General features: G+C 38.5%; 1 protein-coding gene across 1 annotated transcript in view; it reads right to left on the reverse strand.

Moving 5' to 3' along the window:
* SMYD2 (SET and MYND domain containing 2) overlaps positions 1-17896 on the reverse strand; it is a 39715-nt gene that overhangs the window by 11666 nt on the left and 10153 nt on the right. Inside the window, exons 3-7 of the mRNA XM_083348924.1 lie at positions 16138-16248; positions 13940-14000; positions 9564-9688; positions 8706-8773; positions 6001-6103 (exon numbers count right to left, since the gene is read on the reverse strand). Of these exons, the coding sequence (XP_083205050.1) occupies positions 6001-6103; positions 8706-8773; positions 9564-9688; positions 13940-14000; positions 16138-16248 (468 nt within the window). The remainder of the gene's footprint in view (positions 1-6000; positions 6104-8705; positions 8774-9563; positions 9689-13939; positions 14001-16137; positions 16249-17896) is intronic.

A 17896-nucleotide genomic window follows, 5' to 3' on the forward strand; every position in this document is an offset into this window, starting at 1 on the left:
AAAAATGAGAAGGACTAGAAATGGCATGATAGCAGTCTTCTAATATTTGAAGGGTGGTCACAGAGGAGGAGGTTTAATCTATTCTCCAAAGCAAACTTATTAAGGAAAGATCCAACCTAGAACCAAAGAGATATTTCCTGTCAATGAGAAAAATTAATCAGTGGAACAACCTGCCTCCAGAAGTTGTGGATGCTCCATCACTGGAGATTTTTAAGAAGAGATTGGGGGACTTCTGGTTTTGTGCAGTAGCGACCGGTCACGGGTTTGTGGATTTTCCGCACCCCCCACGGCTAATTTTGCTCTGCCTGTGGACCCTAAATGGGTCTAAGTCGCCCCGGAGAGACGATGAAGAAAGAAGGGTGCTGCAGTGTAATGGTGGCGGCTGTTTTGTTCGACTTGGGGAAAGCCTTCTAACCTGACAGGAGAAAGGCTAGCCATATTGCATTGACCAGCCCAAGCTAGTAGCAACTGGTCCAAAAGCACTAACCAGCACAACTGTGAACAGCATGCTTGAAACTGGGTGAGGAATTCAATCTTCTCTTTTCTATTCTCCATTTAAATTCCTGGGAAAGATCCCCAAGAAGCAAAATACCTCCAAAAGGGAAGGAAGGGGATTTTTGCCCCACCCTTATACTAACAGAAGCGGCGAATTAATCTTTTTATGGAGGATCAAAATATATGGAAATGAAATAAATATAAAACCTGAAATTTAAAACTTAAATCTGGATAAATCTAAAATTGTTTGAGTGCTTAAGACTCTCACTTTAAAGATAATTGTTTATTTTGGAAATTGAAAAACAAATAGTTGCTGACACCTAGTGGTGGATGAAGACTATGACAGCTATGACTTTAATATAAGACTTGGCAAAACCTGGGAAAAGCTAATCTGTTTGTGACCTTCAAAGTTTTAACAACAAAGAACAGCTGTGACAAAAAAAGACAATAATCTGGGCTGTATACAAAGAGAGAATTATAAATTTTAGAAAAAAATCTTTTTTGAAATATTTGGATTACAAATATCTATTTAATTGGGACTCTAAAGCTATTTACAGAGAAAAGAAAGGAAGAGAAAAACTCAAATTCTTGGCCATCATCATGTAGAAAGAACATAACAATAAAACATAAATATTTCACAGGAGGAGATATATAGTATACTGCCACTAATTCAAACAACAATGACTTTAAACCACAAAGAAATCCAAAATAACTTTGAAAATATAAATCAATCTATTTCTAAATTAACTGTACAACAAAAAAATTCCCAGAAAACAACACAGAGAAGGAGCAGATAAAACAGATAAATGGATATAGAATTGAGAATCGAGACTTAAAGATGGAACTTTAACAAGGAAATATGATTTAATCCTAGTGGAAAAAAATTCACAAGAATTGGACAAAACAACTTATCCCTTAAGACTACAAATAAATCTGAGGACAAGAAAACAGATCAGATAAAATGGACTGTAGAGATGACGGGAATATCAGGGAGAAAGGAAATAATAAGAGAAGCGGAGAGAGAGAAAGAAAAAGAAAAAGATTTTCGACAAACATGGAAAGGCAGAAGACCCATACAAAGACACTTCACCTGATTTACTTTTTATATCTACAGCAACATTTACGAACATACCGTAGTTTCCGGCGTATAAGACTACTTTTTAACCCATGAAAATCTTTTCAAAAGTCAGGGGTCGTCTTATATGCCGGGTGCTGAAAATTTAGGGACAGGGCTGGCTGGAAAACCTGGAGCGGATCTCCCATTTAGTCTGTGCAGGGAAAGCGGGACCAATTGGAGAAGAAGCTGCAGTCTGTGATTTTTTACAGGCTGGGGTCTGGGTGTCTTTTCTTCTAAAGTTGAAGAGCAGCTGTAGTATATCCCAAGTTGAAAGGCAGGTGGGGAAGGCAGCAGCCAGAGCAGCGGCTTAGCTCTAAGGACACATTTGACTCAGGAACTGGGCGGGCTGGCTGGAAAACCTGGAGTGGATCTTTAGAAGGCCAGATCCTGAAGCTAAAACTCAAATACTTTGGCCACCTAATGAGGAGGAAGGACTCACTGGAGAAGAGTCTAATGCTGGGAAAGATTGAGGGCAATAGAAGAAGGGGACGACAGAGAATGAGGTGGCTGGATGGAGTTACTGAAGTTACCTACTGAAGCAGTAGGCGTGAGCTTAAATGGACTCCAGAAGATGGTAGAGGACAGGAAAGCCTGGAGGAACATTGTCCATAGGGTCGCGATGGGTCGGACATGACTTTGCAACTAACAACAACAACATATCCTGCCCTTCTCCGAAGACTCAGGGTGGCTTACAATTTAAAGCACAAATCAATGTGCTTAGCAATAGCCTTCATTCTGTGTATATGCCTGTTTATTAGGGCTTTCACCCCCCCCCCAAACAGCATTATTACAAAGTCAGCTTATTGCCCCCAACAATCTGGGTCCTCATTTTACCTACCTTGGAAGGATGGAAAGCTGAGTTAACCTTGAGCCTGGTGGGATGCGAACCTGCACTAATTGCAGGCAGCTTGTGTTACTTAAGGCTCTGCGCAGGGAAAGCTTTAGAGTGAATCAGGAAAAGTGAAAAAGTGAATTAGGAAAATAGGGAATGGTTGCTGGAATCAGGGGCTGCCACAAAGAAGAGGGAGTCAAGCTATTCTCCAAAGCACCTGAAAGCAGGACAAGAAGTAATGGATGGAAACTAATCAAGGAGAGAAGCAACCTAGAACTAAGGAGAAACTTCCTGACAGTTAGAACAATTAACCAGTGGAACAACCTGCCTCCAGAAGTGGTGAATGCTCCAACACTGGAAGTTTTTAAGAAGAGACTGGACAGCCATTTGTCTAAAATGGTATAGGGTTTCCTGCCTTAGCAGGGGGTTGGACTAGATGACCTCCAAGGTCCCCTCCAACTACTACTTCTTCTTCTTCTTCTTCTTCTTCTTCTTCTTCTTCTTCTTATTATTATTATTATTATTATTATTATTATTATTATTATTGTTGTTGTTATTGTTTAATCCACTTGCACTGTTTTATGTTTACATGTTTGATGACAAACAGCCTTATGTTTATAAGTGACAGTTTTCCTACTAAGCACCTGTATGTCATAAGCATTTGAATTAAAATTACCATATTAAAATCAAATCTGATGTTTTTTAATTTTTATTTGGTGTGCGTTGGAAGAGGGGTAGTCTTATACGGCGAGTATAGCCCAAACCCTATAATGTAACAGGAAATGTAGGGGGTCGTCTTATATGCCCACTCGTCTTATACGCCGGAAAATACGGTACAAAAAAACTTTTTGATTCAGCAAAATACATTGATTAAGAAAGGTACTGGGCAAAGGAAAAAGACTAAAGTGGAAACCAAGAAAATAGACGATGGGACTTACCAGAGAGAATACTTAAAAAAGAAACATTTGTTTGAATATGATTAAAGAAATAGAAAAGTTTTGAAATATATATGTCATTCTAAGAGGGATGAATTCCCTAAATAATATAATATCCTTTTTTCCCTTTTTTGTTCTCTTTCTTGATATAATATAAAAAAGTTGAAATAAAGGAAATGTTTTAGATACTTAAATGTGATTGAATTTAAGAAAATTATAATTTAAGAAAATTATAATGGATACAAAAAATGTTTTGAATAAGAGTTAAAAGACTAGATGACTAGATGTATTAAATGGAATGTTTAAAGATTAAACATATTTTTAATTATGGTTAAAAAGAATAAGAAATTTAGGAAATAAATATATATTAGCTTAGGAGGGATATATATTTTAAGTAGTATGTTATTTTTTATGTTTCTTTACTCTTGCTCTCTTTTATTTTTTTCATTGTTTTATCTATTCCTTAAGAAATGTAAAAGTGTGAGATGGTTCACATGGAAAAATAGAGTTAAATTTTTTAATGTAATTAATTTTTGACAAAATCTTAACTAGTAAGAATATCTAAATTTGGTGGGAGAAACAAACTAAAATAAGGACTGTAACAGGATCTATGATAAGGCAACCACAATGATTAGATGGAAAAGAAATATTATATTGATGTGATTATTATTTTAGGAATATTGGGAAAAATATATATTTAACTTTTATCTATCAAAACAATAAGAATTGTATTAACTCAATGTTTGCAAAAGAGGATTATGGATAATGGATTATAGAAATCAATTGTTAATGATTGTTTTACAAATGTAACCTAGACAACACACTGTTCACCAATTATTAAGTGATTTATGTTTTTTTAAAAAAATCAGTAAAATATATTACAAAAAGAAAAAAGAAGAGATAATAATAATAATAATAATAATAATAATAATAATAATAATAATAAGAAGAAGAAGAAGAAGAAGAAGAATTAGAAGAAGAAGAAGAAGAAGAAGAAGAAGAAGAAGAAGAAGAAGAAGAAGAAGAAGAAGAAGAAGAAGAAGAAGAAGAAGAAGAAGAAGAAGAAGAAGTAGTAGTAGTTGGAAGGGACCTTGGAGGTCATCTAGTCCAACCCCCTGCTCAGGCAGGAAACCTTATACCATTTCAGGCAAATGGCTGTCCAGTCTCTTCTTAAAAACCTCCAGTGTTGGAGCATTCACCACCTCTGGAGGCAGGTTGTTCCACTGGTTAATTGTTCTAACTGTCAGGAAGTTTCTCCTTAGTTCTAGGTTGCTTCTCTCCTTGACTAGTTTCCATCCGTTGCTTCTTGTCCTGCTTTCAGGTGCTTTGGAGAATAGCTTGACTCCCTCTTCTTTGTGGCAGCCCCTGAGATATTGGAACACTGCTATCATGTCACCCCTCACTCTTCTCTTCGTTAAACTACACATACCCAATTCCAGCAACCGTTCCCTATATGTTTTAGCCTCCAGCCCCCTAATCATCTTTGTTGCTCTTCTCTGTACCCTTTCTAGAGTCTCGACATCTTTTTTACATCATGGTGACCAAAACTGGATGCAGTATTCCAGGTGTGGCCTTACCAAAGCATTGTAAAGTGATATTAGTACTTCACTTGATCTTGATTCTGTCCCTCTGTTAATGCAGCCCAGCACTGTGCTGGCTTTTTTGGCAGCTGCAGCACACTGCTGGCTCATATTGAAGTGATTGTCTACTAGGACTCCGAGATCCCTCTCACAGTTACTACTATTGAGCAAGGTACCACCTATACTATACCTGTGCATTTGATTTTTCCTGCCTAAATGTAGAACCTTACTTTTTTCACCATTGAATTTCATTTTGTTAGATAGTGCCCAGTGTTCGAGTCTGTCCAGATCCTTCTGTATCTTAAGCCTATCTTCTGGAGTATTGGCTATTCCTGCCAGCTTGGTGTCGTCTGCAAATTTGATGAGTTCCCCATCTATCCCCTCATCCAAATCGTTGATGAAGATGTTGAAGAGCACTGGGCCCAGAACAGAGCCCTGGGGCACCCCACTACACACTTCCTTCCATGTAGATGCGGTTCCATTGAGGACCACACACTGAGTACGGCCTGTCAGCCAGCTACGAATCCATCTGGTGGTGATGCTATCTAACCCACATTTTTCTACCTTATCAAGATTGGACAACCACTTGTCTGAAATGGTATAGGGTCTCCTGCTTAAGCAAGGGATTGGATTAGAAGACCTCCAAAGTCCCTTCCAGCTGTTATTCTCTTTTCTGTATTCTGCTTTTCAAAATTTAGAGTCAATACATTCCAGCTGTATTTTAAAACTAAAAACCAGATTAAGCGAATGAGATACCATAAACTTGATACAACTTATTTCAGCTAAACAAAACATTTGGTCTTTCCCTGTGCAATGTATTTGTTATACATTCCATAGATAAAAGTAAAGGTTCCCCCACACGTGCGTGCCAGTTGTTTCCGACTCTAGGGGCCGGTGCTCATCTCCGTTTCAAAGCCGAAGAGCCAGCGCTTGTCCGAGGACGTCTCCGTGGTCATGTGGCTGGCATGACTAGACACCAAAGGCGCACGGAACGCTGTTACATTTCATATAAGCACATAAATATTACATATATTCAGTCACCTCATCTCCTGCTTCAATCTCTTGAACTGCTCTGACTTCAGCCACGGTCCCTTTATAGGTGACAATCACATTGGGGCAACAACTGTGGTTCATAAGTGCCACACTGAAAAAAACAGATTATTTTTTTTAAAGAAACAAGCAATACTCCAATTTATGGAAAGATGTGAGATATATTTCTAACCCTGGAAAAGGTTAGCACAATGTAAAGCGGAGGTAACAATTTGCTTAATTGTTAGAATATGTTGCCACCAGTGATTATTTTAGAAAATGAAGTTTATATACAATAAAGTTAAATGAATTAAAAATCACAAGTTACTTTAAAGAAACAGAGTTCAGTGTGTGTTAACTTTCTCACTGAAGCCACTATACTAAAGTAATTTCACTATGCCTGGTTTTGGTTGGGTGGCAAATTTGGAAACTTTTCTATACAAGGAGTGACCATTCAAAATACGACACTGAAAAAAGCGACTTATGACCATTTTTCAGTTACGACCTTTGAAGCATCCCCCATGGTCATGCGATCAAAATTCAGGTGCTTGGCAACTGGTTCATACTTATGACCGTTGCTGTGTCCCGGGGTCATGCGATCCCCTTTTGCGACCTTCTGACAAGCAAAGTCAATGGGGAAGCCAATTTCACTTAACAACCGTGTTACTAACTTAACAACCGCAGTGATTCACTTAATTGTGGCAAGAAAGGTTGTAAAATGGGGCAAAACCCACTTAACAAATGTTCCACTTAACAACAGAAATTCTGGGCTCAATTGTGGTCATAAGCCATACCCAGATAATATATTACAGAAATTATTATTTTATGGCAACACGTTCTGTAGCTAAATATCAGTATAAGCCATAACAGAATCAATCATAGTTGAACCACATGTTCCATATTCCAACTCCCAAAGGATAATGTTGATTTTAATATTTCAAGACATGAACATCAACGCCACATTGGTGTACATGATCTCCTTCAAGATTCCTTTTGCCAAGTCATTAATTTGTAGTCTCCCTCGTGGTCTATGTCCTGCTCCAAATTGCTAAAAATTGAGAAACAAGCAGTCATATGACCACATTTGGGCACTTGGCAACCGGCTTACAGAATCCTGTGGTCAGACAACCATGATTTGCTATGGTTTTTATTGATTTGGCTGGTTTTCGGCAAAAAACACCCATTCAGAATAATGGGTTCACTTAATGACTGTGCCATTCGCTTAACAACTGCATGATTCACTTAATGGCTACTGCAAAAATGTCAAGGACCAGGATCAGTCATCTGGGTGCCTTGATCACCACTATAAAAGCTAAGCAAATAAAAGAGGAAGCTCATTCCATTTTCTCCATGGGTCAGTTGGCCAACTGGAACTTTTATTTCTCTGTTTCTTTTTGACATTTCAGCATCTTGATTTTCTATGGGATTCATATACACATTCCCTATGTATCAACTCAATTATCTCCCAACCATATAAATATTAAAAAGCTTTCAACAGTCATAGCGTAAGGCAAAATCACCCATCTTAATTTACAACGGGTCTCATGAATCTAACATCTAAAAGCCTTAATAATGGTGAGGATTTTAACTAGAGGCTAGAGACCTTGACCTGTGCATGCAAAATTTATGTTTTGCCTTTAAAGTGTTTGATGCTTCTTTTGCATCTATTCGCAAGTTTAAAAGCTAGGTTCTCAGAGGTCCAAAGAAATCAAACATTATGTCTTTACATCACAGCTTTCTGTCTAGGTAGGTAGACTACTACCATAAAAGTCTGTAATATACCATTATGAGACCATTGAATCTATTATGGTTTATATCAAGTTTTTGGAGCTCAGAGTCTCTCTGAGTCCCTCTCATTCCCAACTGATGAGTGTCACCCAAACCATTTGATCCAAAGTATTTGGAGAATTCTGTCCAGTATTTCAAATGTGCTAATTTTCCAGCCTGATGTGGGGGTGCAATCTGCATCTCTCTCAAGTGAAGGTCTCTGGAGGAGTTATTGCCAGTGGAAGTAGACAATACTAAGTTAGATAAATAAGTTACTTTATTTTGTCTAACCTAACCTAATGCAAGGTCTTCTGTTCAGCAGCTATTCCTAATCCAGAAGCAGAGATGCTACTTGGAAAATCAGCTGCTTGGGTTGAACATGGAGTGGTTGAGAATGGTAAAAAAATGGAAGGACACTTTGATTCCCACAATGGATGCAAAAGTTGATGGGAGTTAACAGAGATGGCTAAATTGACTGCTTTGATTAAAAAAAACAATTACTTTTGTTTCTACTTGGAAACCACTTTTGGACTTTGTGCTTGAGGTGGAAAAAATGAAGCTTTGATTTTGGGTTTGTTAGATAGGTTTGATGTTATAGAAACGACCAGTTTACACTACTATGTAAAACTAAAAAGTTGAGGTTTGATGCTATTATCTTATTCTACTGCACCAAAGAGAGTCGGAAGCCAAAGCCTTTTCTTTCTTTTTTCCCTTTTCCCTACACTTTTCCATTCCCTTCTTCCTCCCTTATTTTCCCACTATTTTCTTTTGTATTTTTGTATTTTATATTATAAACGAATAAAAGAAGAAAATGGTTTCTGAAGTACAAGTTGAAATATGAACTAGTGGCTCAACTCTGTAAACTAGAGATTTTTTTTTCAACATTCATTATTGAAAATGGCATTAATAAATTGGAAAAAAGAATACAGTATTATTTCTCAAAAGCTTACTCGGGAAATATTGCTGATCCCAAGTGTGAAAGTTCTTCATCTTCAATTGTGAAGCCATTGCAGTTAACCTGAGAGAAGGGGAAGACAGAAACACTCAGATCTTAGAAATAAAAAATCCACTGGCTTACTTAGCTTTGCATGATAGTTGATCGCATTCATCTGTACCATGCTGATTAATCTGATTATAACACTGCTTATTCTTAATTAAGCCTTGCTGTTGAACTACCAGGATTACATAAGGGAGCTTATGCAAAGTTTGTTTCTAATCTAATTTTGTCTGAAAAATTAGAACTGCATAGCCTAGCTGGGCCAGACCAAACCACACAAATACCATAAAAGATGGAAGGTGGGAAGAATTTTTTTTAAAAAATCTGATTCATTCATTCATAACATTTAAATATAAAAAAAAGAACCTGGAATGATAACAGTCCAGAAAAACATGAAAGTTTAAAATGCTTAACAAATAAAAAAGTATATTTTATGTGTTTGGGGAAAGAAATTCAGTTTTAAAGCAACACCTCACTTGATGTCATTTAAGCATGTTGTATTTTATCCCAAAATTCCCTAGCAGAATTCCTTGAAACATGATATGTGAATCTGATATGGTTTTGATATGTTTCCAAAAGAAGGAATTTGAAATTTAATATACCCAAATGTTTTTTTATATATGTAATACATGAGGAAGTAAAAAAAGTATCTTTGCAGTGTTGAAAAATTAGTGCAGTCACAGTCCACGCCGAAGGAGAGCCAAGAAACAATTGCAGAAATGTCAACACAGTTTTGTACCTATGCAATTATATTTCCTGCACCATAAGTCACAGGATGTCCATAACCTGCTTTTATCTTTAACCACCTTACCTGTCCAAAAAGTACCACCAGAGCTTCATTGTCAGGGTATTCTATGTGCTTTGAATAAAAGTGGTGAAGAGCAGAGATATCGTTTTGAATCAGCTCCTTCTTTTCATTGTCAAGCTTATCAAGATCTATGAAGGAAAGGACATTTTTTACACCATAATGATCACTTGTTCTCAACAGTAAACTCAAGCTCAGGATATTGTGTTTCTATGGAAAGAACATGTACTGTTCTTTTACTGCAATAGACAATGTTACTCCAATCTTTCCCTTGTCCCGGATTTGTGAACATGAGAAGTATCAGCAAAAGTGTAATAACCAGGATGTTCTCTCTCTGTGTGTGTGTGTGTGTGTGTGTGTGCGCGCGCGCGCGCATGCGTGCGTGCGCTTGCGTACCCTTGAATCAGTCTTAACTTCTAGTGCAGGGGTGTCAAACTCAATTTCATTGAGGGCCGCATCAGCATTGCGGTTGCCCTCAGGGGGCCAGGTGGGTGTGGCCAGGGTGGGCGTGGCCTACTGGGTGGGCATGGCTAGAGTGCGTATGGCCTACTGGGTGGGCATGGCCAGCTCTACATCATTGGCATCAAGGGTGCCTATGGGGGCCTGGGCAGGAGTGGGACAGATCTGAGGGTCTCTGGCAGAAGGATGGTCTCTGGGCCAGGGCCAAGGCAGTGGGGGCCATTCCCTCACTGTTTCCAGGGTGGCTTCGCAGGCCACATGAAACCACTTCACGGGCCGGATCCGGCCCCCGGGCCTTGTGTTTGACATGTCTGTTCTAGTGAATGCCTAGACAAGTTTTCTTAGCAAGATTTCATAAATGGTTTAAGCACTGCATTTATTCCTTGGGCTGAGAGAGAGTGATTGGCCTAAAGTCACCCAACTTGCTTTGCCCCTAAGATGGAACTAGAACTCACAATCTCTAACCTGGTGACTTAACCAAACTGTTCCTCAACCTTCAATAATGGAAAAAAATAACAACCAAAAATGTGCTAATCCTGTAATAAAATTAATTCTCTTTGTTTTAAATTGATACCAGTGATGTGAATAATCACGTTTCACCAAAGGCAAGAGAATTCAAAAGGAAAACAGATTTTAACATTGCTCAGATTTTAAAATTCTAGACTTGAATGTGATTGAAAGACACATGCCAAAAATGTCTTCAATTATATGCCTAATAACCTGTTGCTGTTTTTTTCAAAATGAAATTATAGAAGAAAGCATCTTGAAAGGTGCCATCTGAGAATACATCTATTAAAGTAGTTCTAAATGTCTAAATGAGTAAAGCTAGAAGTAAAAATATTACATTTTGAACAATTCTTTGTTAAGCCAAGCTTATGTTATAATATGCTTGAGAAACATTTAAAGTATTTGCATTGTGCCCTTTTTTCCACAGGGATACTTTTATTTAACACAAATTGAAAGTGAAAGTGCTTCAACTAAGGTCTAACTGTCCCTCAAACGTATCTGAGCTGAATTCATAACTCTCACTCTTCAAGGAGCTTCTTCCCTTGAACCCCTGAGTGGGACTTTTAATTCTGCAGATCGGGCAATAGTTTATCAACTGATTCCTCTACCCCAGGGCTTTTCAACCAGTGGTATGGGTACCACTTGTGGTACATTGGCACCTGGCAGGTGGTACGCAACCATCCTAGAAAAGTGGTAGCAGGGGAGGGGAATGAGCTGAACTGGTGGCAGCACCGCACAAGCCTGAGCGAGAGACGGCTGGAGCTGCAGGGCTGTCAGGGCTCAGCGGAAGCACCAGGATCAGCGCCAGGATACAGCTGGAGCTCAGTGCCGATCCTGGTGCTTTTGCTGAGCCCAGAAGAAGCACCAATCAGCTGGAATGTTGCAGCATCTCCAGGGTCTTGTGATTTACATTCAGATGCTTGGCAACTGATTCATATTTATGATGGTCACAGTGTCCCAGGGTCATGTGAAGTGACCCAAACCTGCTGCAACCACCCAGCAGAGGGGGGGGAATCAAAACCAAACACCCCCCACCCCACCCCCACTGCCAATCCTCAACAGAAATGCTCACAACAATGAAAACCTCAGAAAGGAGGAAGAGTACCGCCGGGCGGGCAGGCAGGTGTCTTGCTCAGCTGTGGCTTGGGGGGCACTTTTTTCAGTGCCATTGTAACTTTGAACAGTCACTAAGCGAACTGTTGTAAGTCGAGGACTACCTGTACTTCATCACTTTTTTCCTTTTCTTTTTTTGGTCATCAAGTTTTTGACAGCTTGCTAGGTGACTGCTGGTACTCAGATGTTGCCATATCCTAAAAGTGGTACAAGGGGTGAAAAGGTTGAGAAGCCCTGCTCTACCCAAATCCTGAGCCAACTCTTCCAGCTTTCTTTATTTCTATCTCTGCCATAGGGCAATGTGGAGGGGGGTGTTTTCTCTCTCTCTCAGATATACATACATACATACCATGGAAGATGCAATCTGAATACTAGTAAGTGCTTTAACACAGGCTTCTGAGCATTGCCAGAGTTTTTATAGCAGCCATTAATTAGTAAGTATGTTATAGTTTCAACTCTGTGTTAGTGCTTTCTTATTTATTATTTCAACTTATGTAGCTACCCATTTTAAATCCTTGACTTTGGGTGGCTTACAATTAAAAACTACAATAGAATGAAGTGTAATCTTAAAACATATAAAAAGCCCACAAAACCATCTAAAAGACTTAGTAACAGAATCCGTAACCAAGGTCTAAAAAAATTAATCTATACTCAACACAACCACTGTACAGGCACTGCTGCACAGCCAAATCCCCAAGCCTGGTGGCACAGACACATCTCTCCATTTGATTTGTTCTACCTGATCTGTTCTACTCTTTCTGGGGTCTCAGATGACAGACCACAAAGCGTTCCCCTTCTGTTGGACCTAATGGGATGGGTAGATGTAATTGGGGGGTTACTCCTCAAATAACCCAGTCCTGTGCCATAAAGGACTTTGCAGGTCGTCACCAGCACCTTGAATCACACTCATAAGGGTTCAAGAAGAAATTGGTCAGAATATTAGAACTAGTGGAAAGCTGGGGGAGTTTGTATTTGACAATTACAGCACAGTGTGTTAAGTTCTAGGTTCTTGTTGCTTGACAATAAATGTACCCTATTTTCTTTGTTTCATGATCTTGGCAATGGTATGTTACTGAACAGGTCCATGCATATTTGACCTGGCTTTACAAGCCTATAATAAATTGTGTGACATCTGAAAAACATCTGGAAAACAAACCTCATCTTGTCTTTGCAAGGCCAAGTGAGAAGACAGAGGAAAATAAAAGCCGTAAATGCTGTAGGAAAAATACAATCAGAAATTCCTTTACTGATTTTTCTCCAACAACACTACCGCCAAACATACAGAAAAAGAGTTCATTGCAGTTATTTCCTTAGTTTTCTTTAGGGACATTCAGAAAGTGAAAATCACAAAACACATGTCGGATCTGAATGGCAATAATACACAACAAATACCAGTGGACCTTACAATTAGCCTCAGAGACACTATCAAAACACTGTACCATATGCAATTCTATGCCTTGTGATAACAAAACTAGCTGTTTTAAAATTTCACAACAGTAATGTCCACAAAAGTTACCCTCAGCCAGGAATTTTCTTTGACAAGTAGAAATGACATAATTGATAAGCTGGAATTTTAATTATCTTTCCCAAAGTTATAACATCTGGTAGAATCATCTGAGAGGGACAGGGTAGGGGTTTACTCTGCCACTCTGCTCTTCATAGGCTCTGTTCAAACCATCCCAGCAAGTCATACTTTTAAGTACAGTTTGTTTAAAGAGTTTGGCCTCACTCTAAATCATGGTTAACAATGCAAAATGGATGTTTTTATATTTAATGCTATGCCAAAATCAAAGAGATCAACAATATAGTTCTGACTGTTGATTACTTCAACTATTGGACCAGATCCAGATATCCAACTGTAGATGAGGGTCAGGAGAAAATGACTTTCCTTTTTTACATCCTCCCATCAGCCCACAGAGATGCTTTCATATGCTCCGAGGATCAGGAGATCTTGCTAAGTGGAAGGGGAGGCTGAGTGCACAGCCATCCTCAAAGGGGACAATAGGGGACCCAGTCACACAAAAGCTAAAACTTCTGCCATCTTTCATGTGTACATTTTGGATTTTTAGAGTTTGTTGTGGATCCCACCAAGTGGAAAGGGGGGGGAATGATATAAAAATAGGCAGCAATTCATATTCATCTGCTGCATATTCAGAAGATACTTCTGCCAATACTTCAAATGTCTCACAATTTTCTCATAATACCCCTTTCCAGGCAATATATATATATATATATATATAGTGGTCTTTTTTTCTGAAAAGCCTTTTGAAAATCAACATACTGTTTCCTTTATTTCTACTTACGGGATTCAAATTCTTTTATAGAAAGGAGTTTCTCTGATTCAGTCCTTTCCAGGTGTGTTTTCTGGTAATGGTGCAAAAAAGGAGGGAGAGAAAATGACTTGTTGAGAAAAAAGTTCAAAATATTTCTTTGTCTATTTGCAATTGTCACTTGTAACAATCATCTTGCCCAGTAAAGACTGCAGAGGAGGGGATGAACAGGTTTACTTGCCATGACCTCCTACAGGATATAAGCCAATAAGAGACACAAAGCTCATGCTGGAATTTGCACACACATATATAGAAGGAGTAGATTCAAAAACTCTCCCTTGTTTTAGTTGCAAATTTGCGGCTCTGTGTGTGTGTGTGTGTGTGTGTGTGTGTGTGTGTGTGTAGCAAGCAGTCAGAAGGCAGACTTTGCTTTGAGGAAAGTGAATAATCTCGATGTTGACAGAGTTCAAAAGCAACACTCCAACATTGGCCTAAGGCCACTCTTTTGTAATCTTGGCCATTAAATGTGAGTTTGCAGGTGGCCCAACAGCTGAGATTTGGAGACTTTAGTTTGCATATTTAGTTTTCATATTCCGTGTAGGGCCCCCTCCCATTCCCTGCAAGCTATAAAAGCCCAGATTTATTCCAATGACTTTTCATCATTAAACATCTAATTTTGCTTGTGGATCACCAGTAGATTGTGCTTTAATTTGAAAAAGGGGAAAGGAGAAAGAGAAAAGAAAGGAGCAGAGGAGAAGAGAATCAGTCAGACAACCCTGCCTGCAGGCCTTCAGCATTTTTTCTCTATACTGTACCTGGATTTTTCTTGTGAGATAAGCAATTGTCAGATATATAGATTTTCTTCAAAGGCCATGGTCTACAGAGTTTAATTTTTCTTTCAATGGCAAAGATGGGCACACTGGAGAAGTGCAGTAGCATACAATATAGTCCCTTAGAAATGTGCAAGCCAGCCAATTTTCTCTGTGAACAAATGCTGAGTCATGCTTCTCAGCAATCCAAGACTTACCGGTATATAGGAAGGACTGTCCAAGTATTTTGATGCCGATGGGGTATTCCTATTCTCTGGGCTCCCTTTTACCTCTCTTCTACTAAGCTGCTATCCTTGCTTGGTAAAATAGACTAAGATATGCCCATTCATGCAGTTATCTCGAAAACCAAGGAAGAAGGCATATTTTAATATAATACTTTTTTTTACACGGAATTGAGCTTTTCTGAACTGTTCACTTTTGAGCAAATTTCAGTGGGTTAAAGCCAAACTGGGTCACCCCATGGGAACACATCCATTAATCCTAAAACAAATTAAGAATGCATTAGCTAATTTAGACCCCGTTGTGTCATTGGGTCTACTCTAGATACAGAATATTCCAATGGTTTCATCTTTGTTAAGCCACTCTGATATAGGATGTGACCCATTAATGGAAGTATAGTACTCAGCAGGTTTTTCTATATGTCTGAACTGTAAAGAAAAGGAAAATCTTCAAGTTATATAAAATATGACCAATGTAGCAGTGAAAATCATCTAGCAAATAGTATAAAGGTTTCTGGTTTTTTTTCCTCTCCTTTTGCTTCTCTTTCCAAGTATAAAGCAGTTCTTCTAGAATTTAAACCCTTTCACTTGCAAGACCATTATTTTTAGTGATCTAATCAGACTGTGCTTCACATCTACCTTTTATTCTATTTTCTCAAATCTTCTCTATGTTCTGTTTTAAAACCAAGCTATGATGTCTCAGCTGGCAACGTCAGGTTGTCACAAAGGTCATTTCAAAGACCTCTATTTTCCTAGTGAAAACAGTTATCTTTACCTTGGGGAACATGTTCCTCAATAACTTATGTCTTTTAAGTGATGCAAAAAACAGCCCAGATCCCAAGCAACTACTTTTGTAGAGAAACCACAGCAGGCTCAAAATTTCAACTTCATGACTAAAGCAAGTACTCTCAAACCCAGACTGATGTTTTATGGAATCCTGTAAGAGGGAGGGCAATAGGAGGCAACTTGGCAGATAGGAAAGACAGAGACTGTTTCAAGATGCAACATTTTAAAATATTCTTAAGTAATGTATTATTCAGAGGTTCAGCAAAGAACTATCAACAGTTATAAGCAAGAACTTAGGAAATAAATTTTGCAGAGATCTGTTACTGACAGAGTTATTTTCTTCTTTCCTATCCATTTAGACAAAGCAAGGCAAAACAAATATTTCAGACTAGCTCACCTGTTTGGCAAGAATCCTTGCTGTGAGTCTGACTGTCTCAGAGGGATTCCAATTCTGTCCAAATACGCACATGGCAGAACACTCCAATTTGTGCAATGGCCAATCCTGTTTCTAGAGAATTAAACACACAATTTGAAAATGCATGAAATTTGTTTTCCTCACAATGAAAAGAGCACTGGGGGAAAAAATGAAACTTAAAGGTAAAGATATCCTCTTTTCTGACATAAAATTCATATGTATTGATAAGATTTGTAATAATTAAAAGAACATAGAGTCTGTGTTCAGTAAGATAATTGAAAGAACAGATCTAAGTTAGTGGGTAATATCATTGACCAAATTAACCTACTTGTTCCATTACCACGAATAGAAACCGAGTTATGATCACCATTGCTGGTTCTATGAAATGCATGTGTTAGCTACAAATTACACAACAAAGAACTAAAGCAAATCTTGGATGATCTCTTAAAATCCTATTCTCCAGAAACTATTTCCCAGTGATCTCCACTTATCTTTGCCAAAGAAGTAATCATCAGAGATTAAAGCTAAAAAACCCTATTCGAATCTGCTGAATATGTGTGTATGTGTGCTTATACATGTGAGAGAAGACACTGTTGAGGAGTTGCTGATTTTTATGAGGTAGAAAATAATATTCACACAATTAATCAGGAGCCTCATTTTACTAGCACACCTAGGCGTAGAAAATGCACAGTTAAGACAGATGCAAAATTGACAATGCCAATATGTCCTTCCAACATCCCTTTCTGACCCCTTTATTCTTTAAGCATAGTTAATTAAATTTTTTCCTCAGGCTGAATCCAACTGAGTTATATGAACTAGTAAGGTGGTTAAAGGGACAAGATACAGATGAATTGTGCAAAACAAGATAAAAGGCAAGAACATTGCAGGAATATGGGAGCAGTGTCTGCATAATATCTGGCACGGAAGCATTCTGACAGAGATCTTTTTAGTGATCACAGCAGGATCACATTTAACATTCTTTTCCACCATTCCTCTAAGCCATTTGATTGATAGCAGACAGCATTGTTCTAGCCAACTCTCTAATGCTGTAATGATACTCCAGATTCAAGAGGGGGGGGCAAAAATAGGGCAGCCAATATTTCTCTCTGATTTAAGGATTACAATCAGAAAACTTCTGGAAAGGACATCTGCCTTTTAAAAATGGAAGGGGAGACCTGAATTTCAGAATAACTCCCATCTGCTAAGGATGTACTGAACAGAACTTTATGGGATGTTATTCTCTCTCTCTCTCTCTCTCTCTCTCTCTCTCTCTCACACACACACACACACACACACACACACACAAACACAAAATCAAGTTCTCCAAAACTAAAATGTGGCTATGTTGATATCTCCGTTCAAAGTCTCCTATGCATTTTAGATTACTCAGAGGCATCAAGACCAAAAGAAAAGTCACCAAAAGCTAAAATAAATAATGTATAAGAAGTAGGGGAGATATTTTAAAAAACCTCTCATTGTGAACATCACCAGTCTAGGTCACATTGGTGATACAGTCAACGTTGGAAGCGGTGAGTGAAGGCAGCAAGGGCCTGGATGGAGAGAGCCAGGCTAAAGTTGAACCCAAGAGAGATGGTTGCTCTTTACTCATTGAGGTCAAATAGAGTGAACATGGGAGAAATAACAATGCACATAGCCGAAATGCACTTTAGAGTTTATTTATTTTTCACTTTTTTGAACCACCCCTCTCCCTCAGAGAGGGACTCTGGGCAGTGTACAATAA

Source organism: Vipera ursinii (assembly GCF_947247035.1).
Source record: "Vipera ursinii genome assembly, chromosome: 1".
NCBI lineage: Eukaryota > Metazoa > Chordata > Lepidosauria > Squamata > Viperidae > Vipera > Vipera ursinii.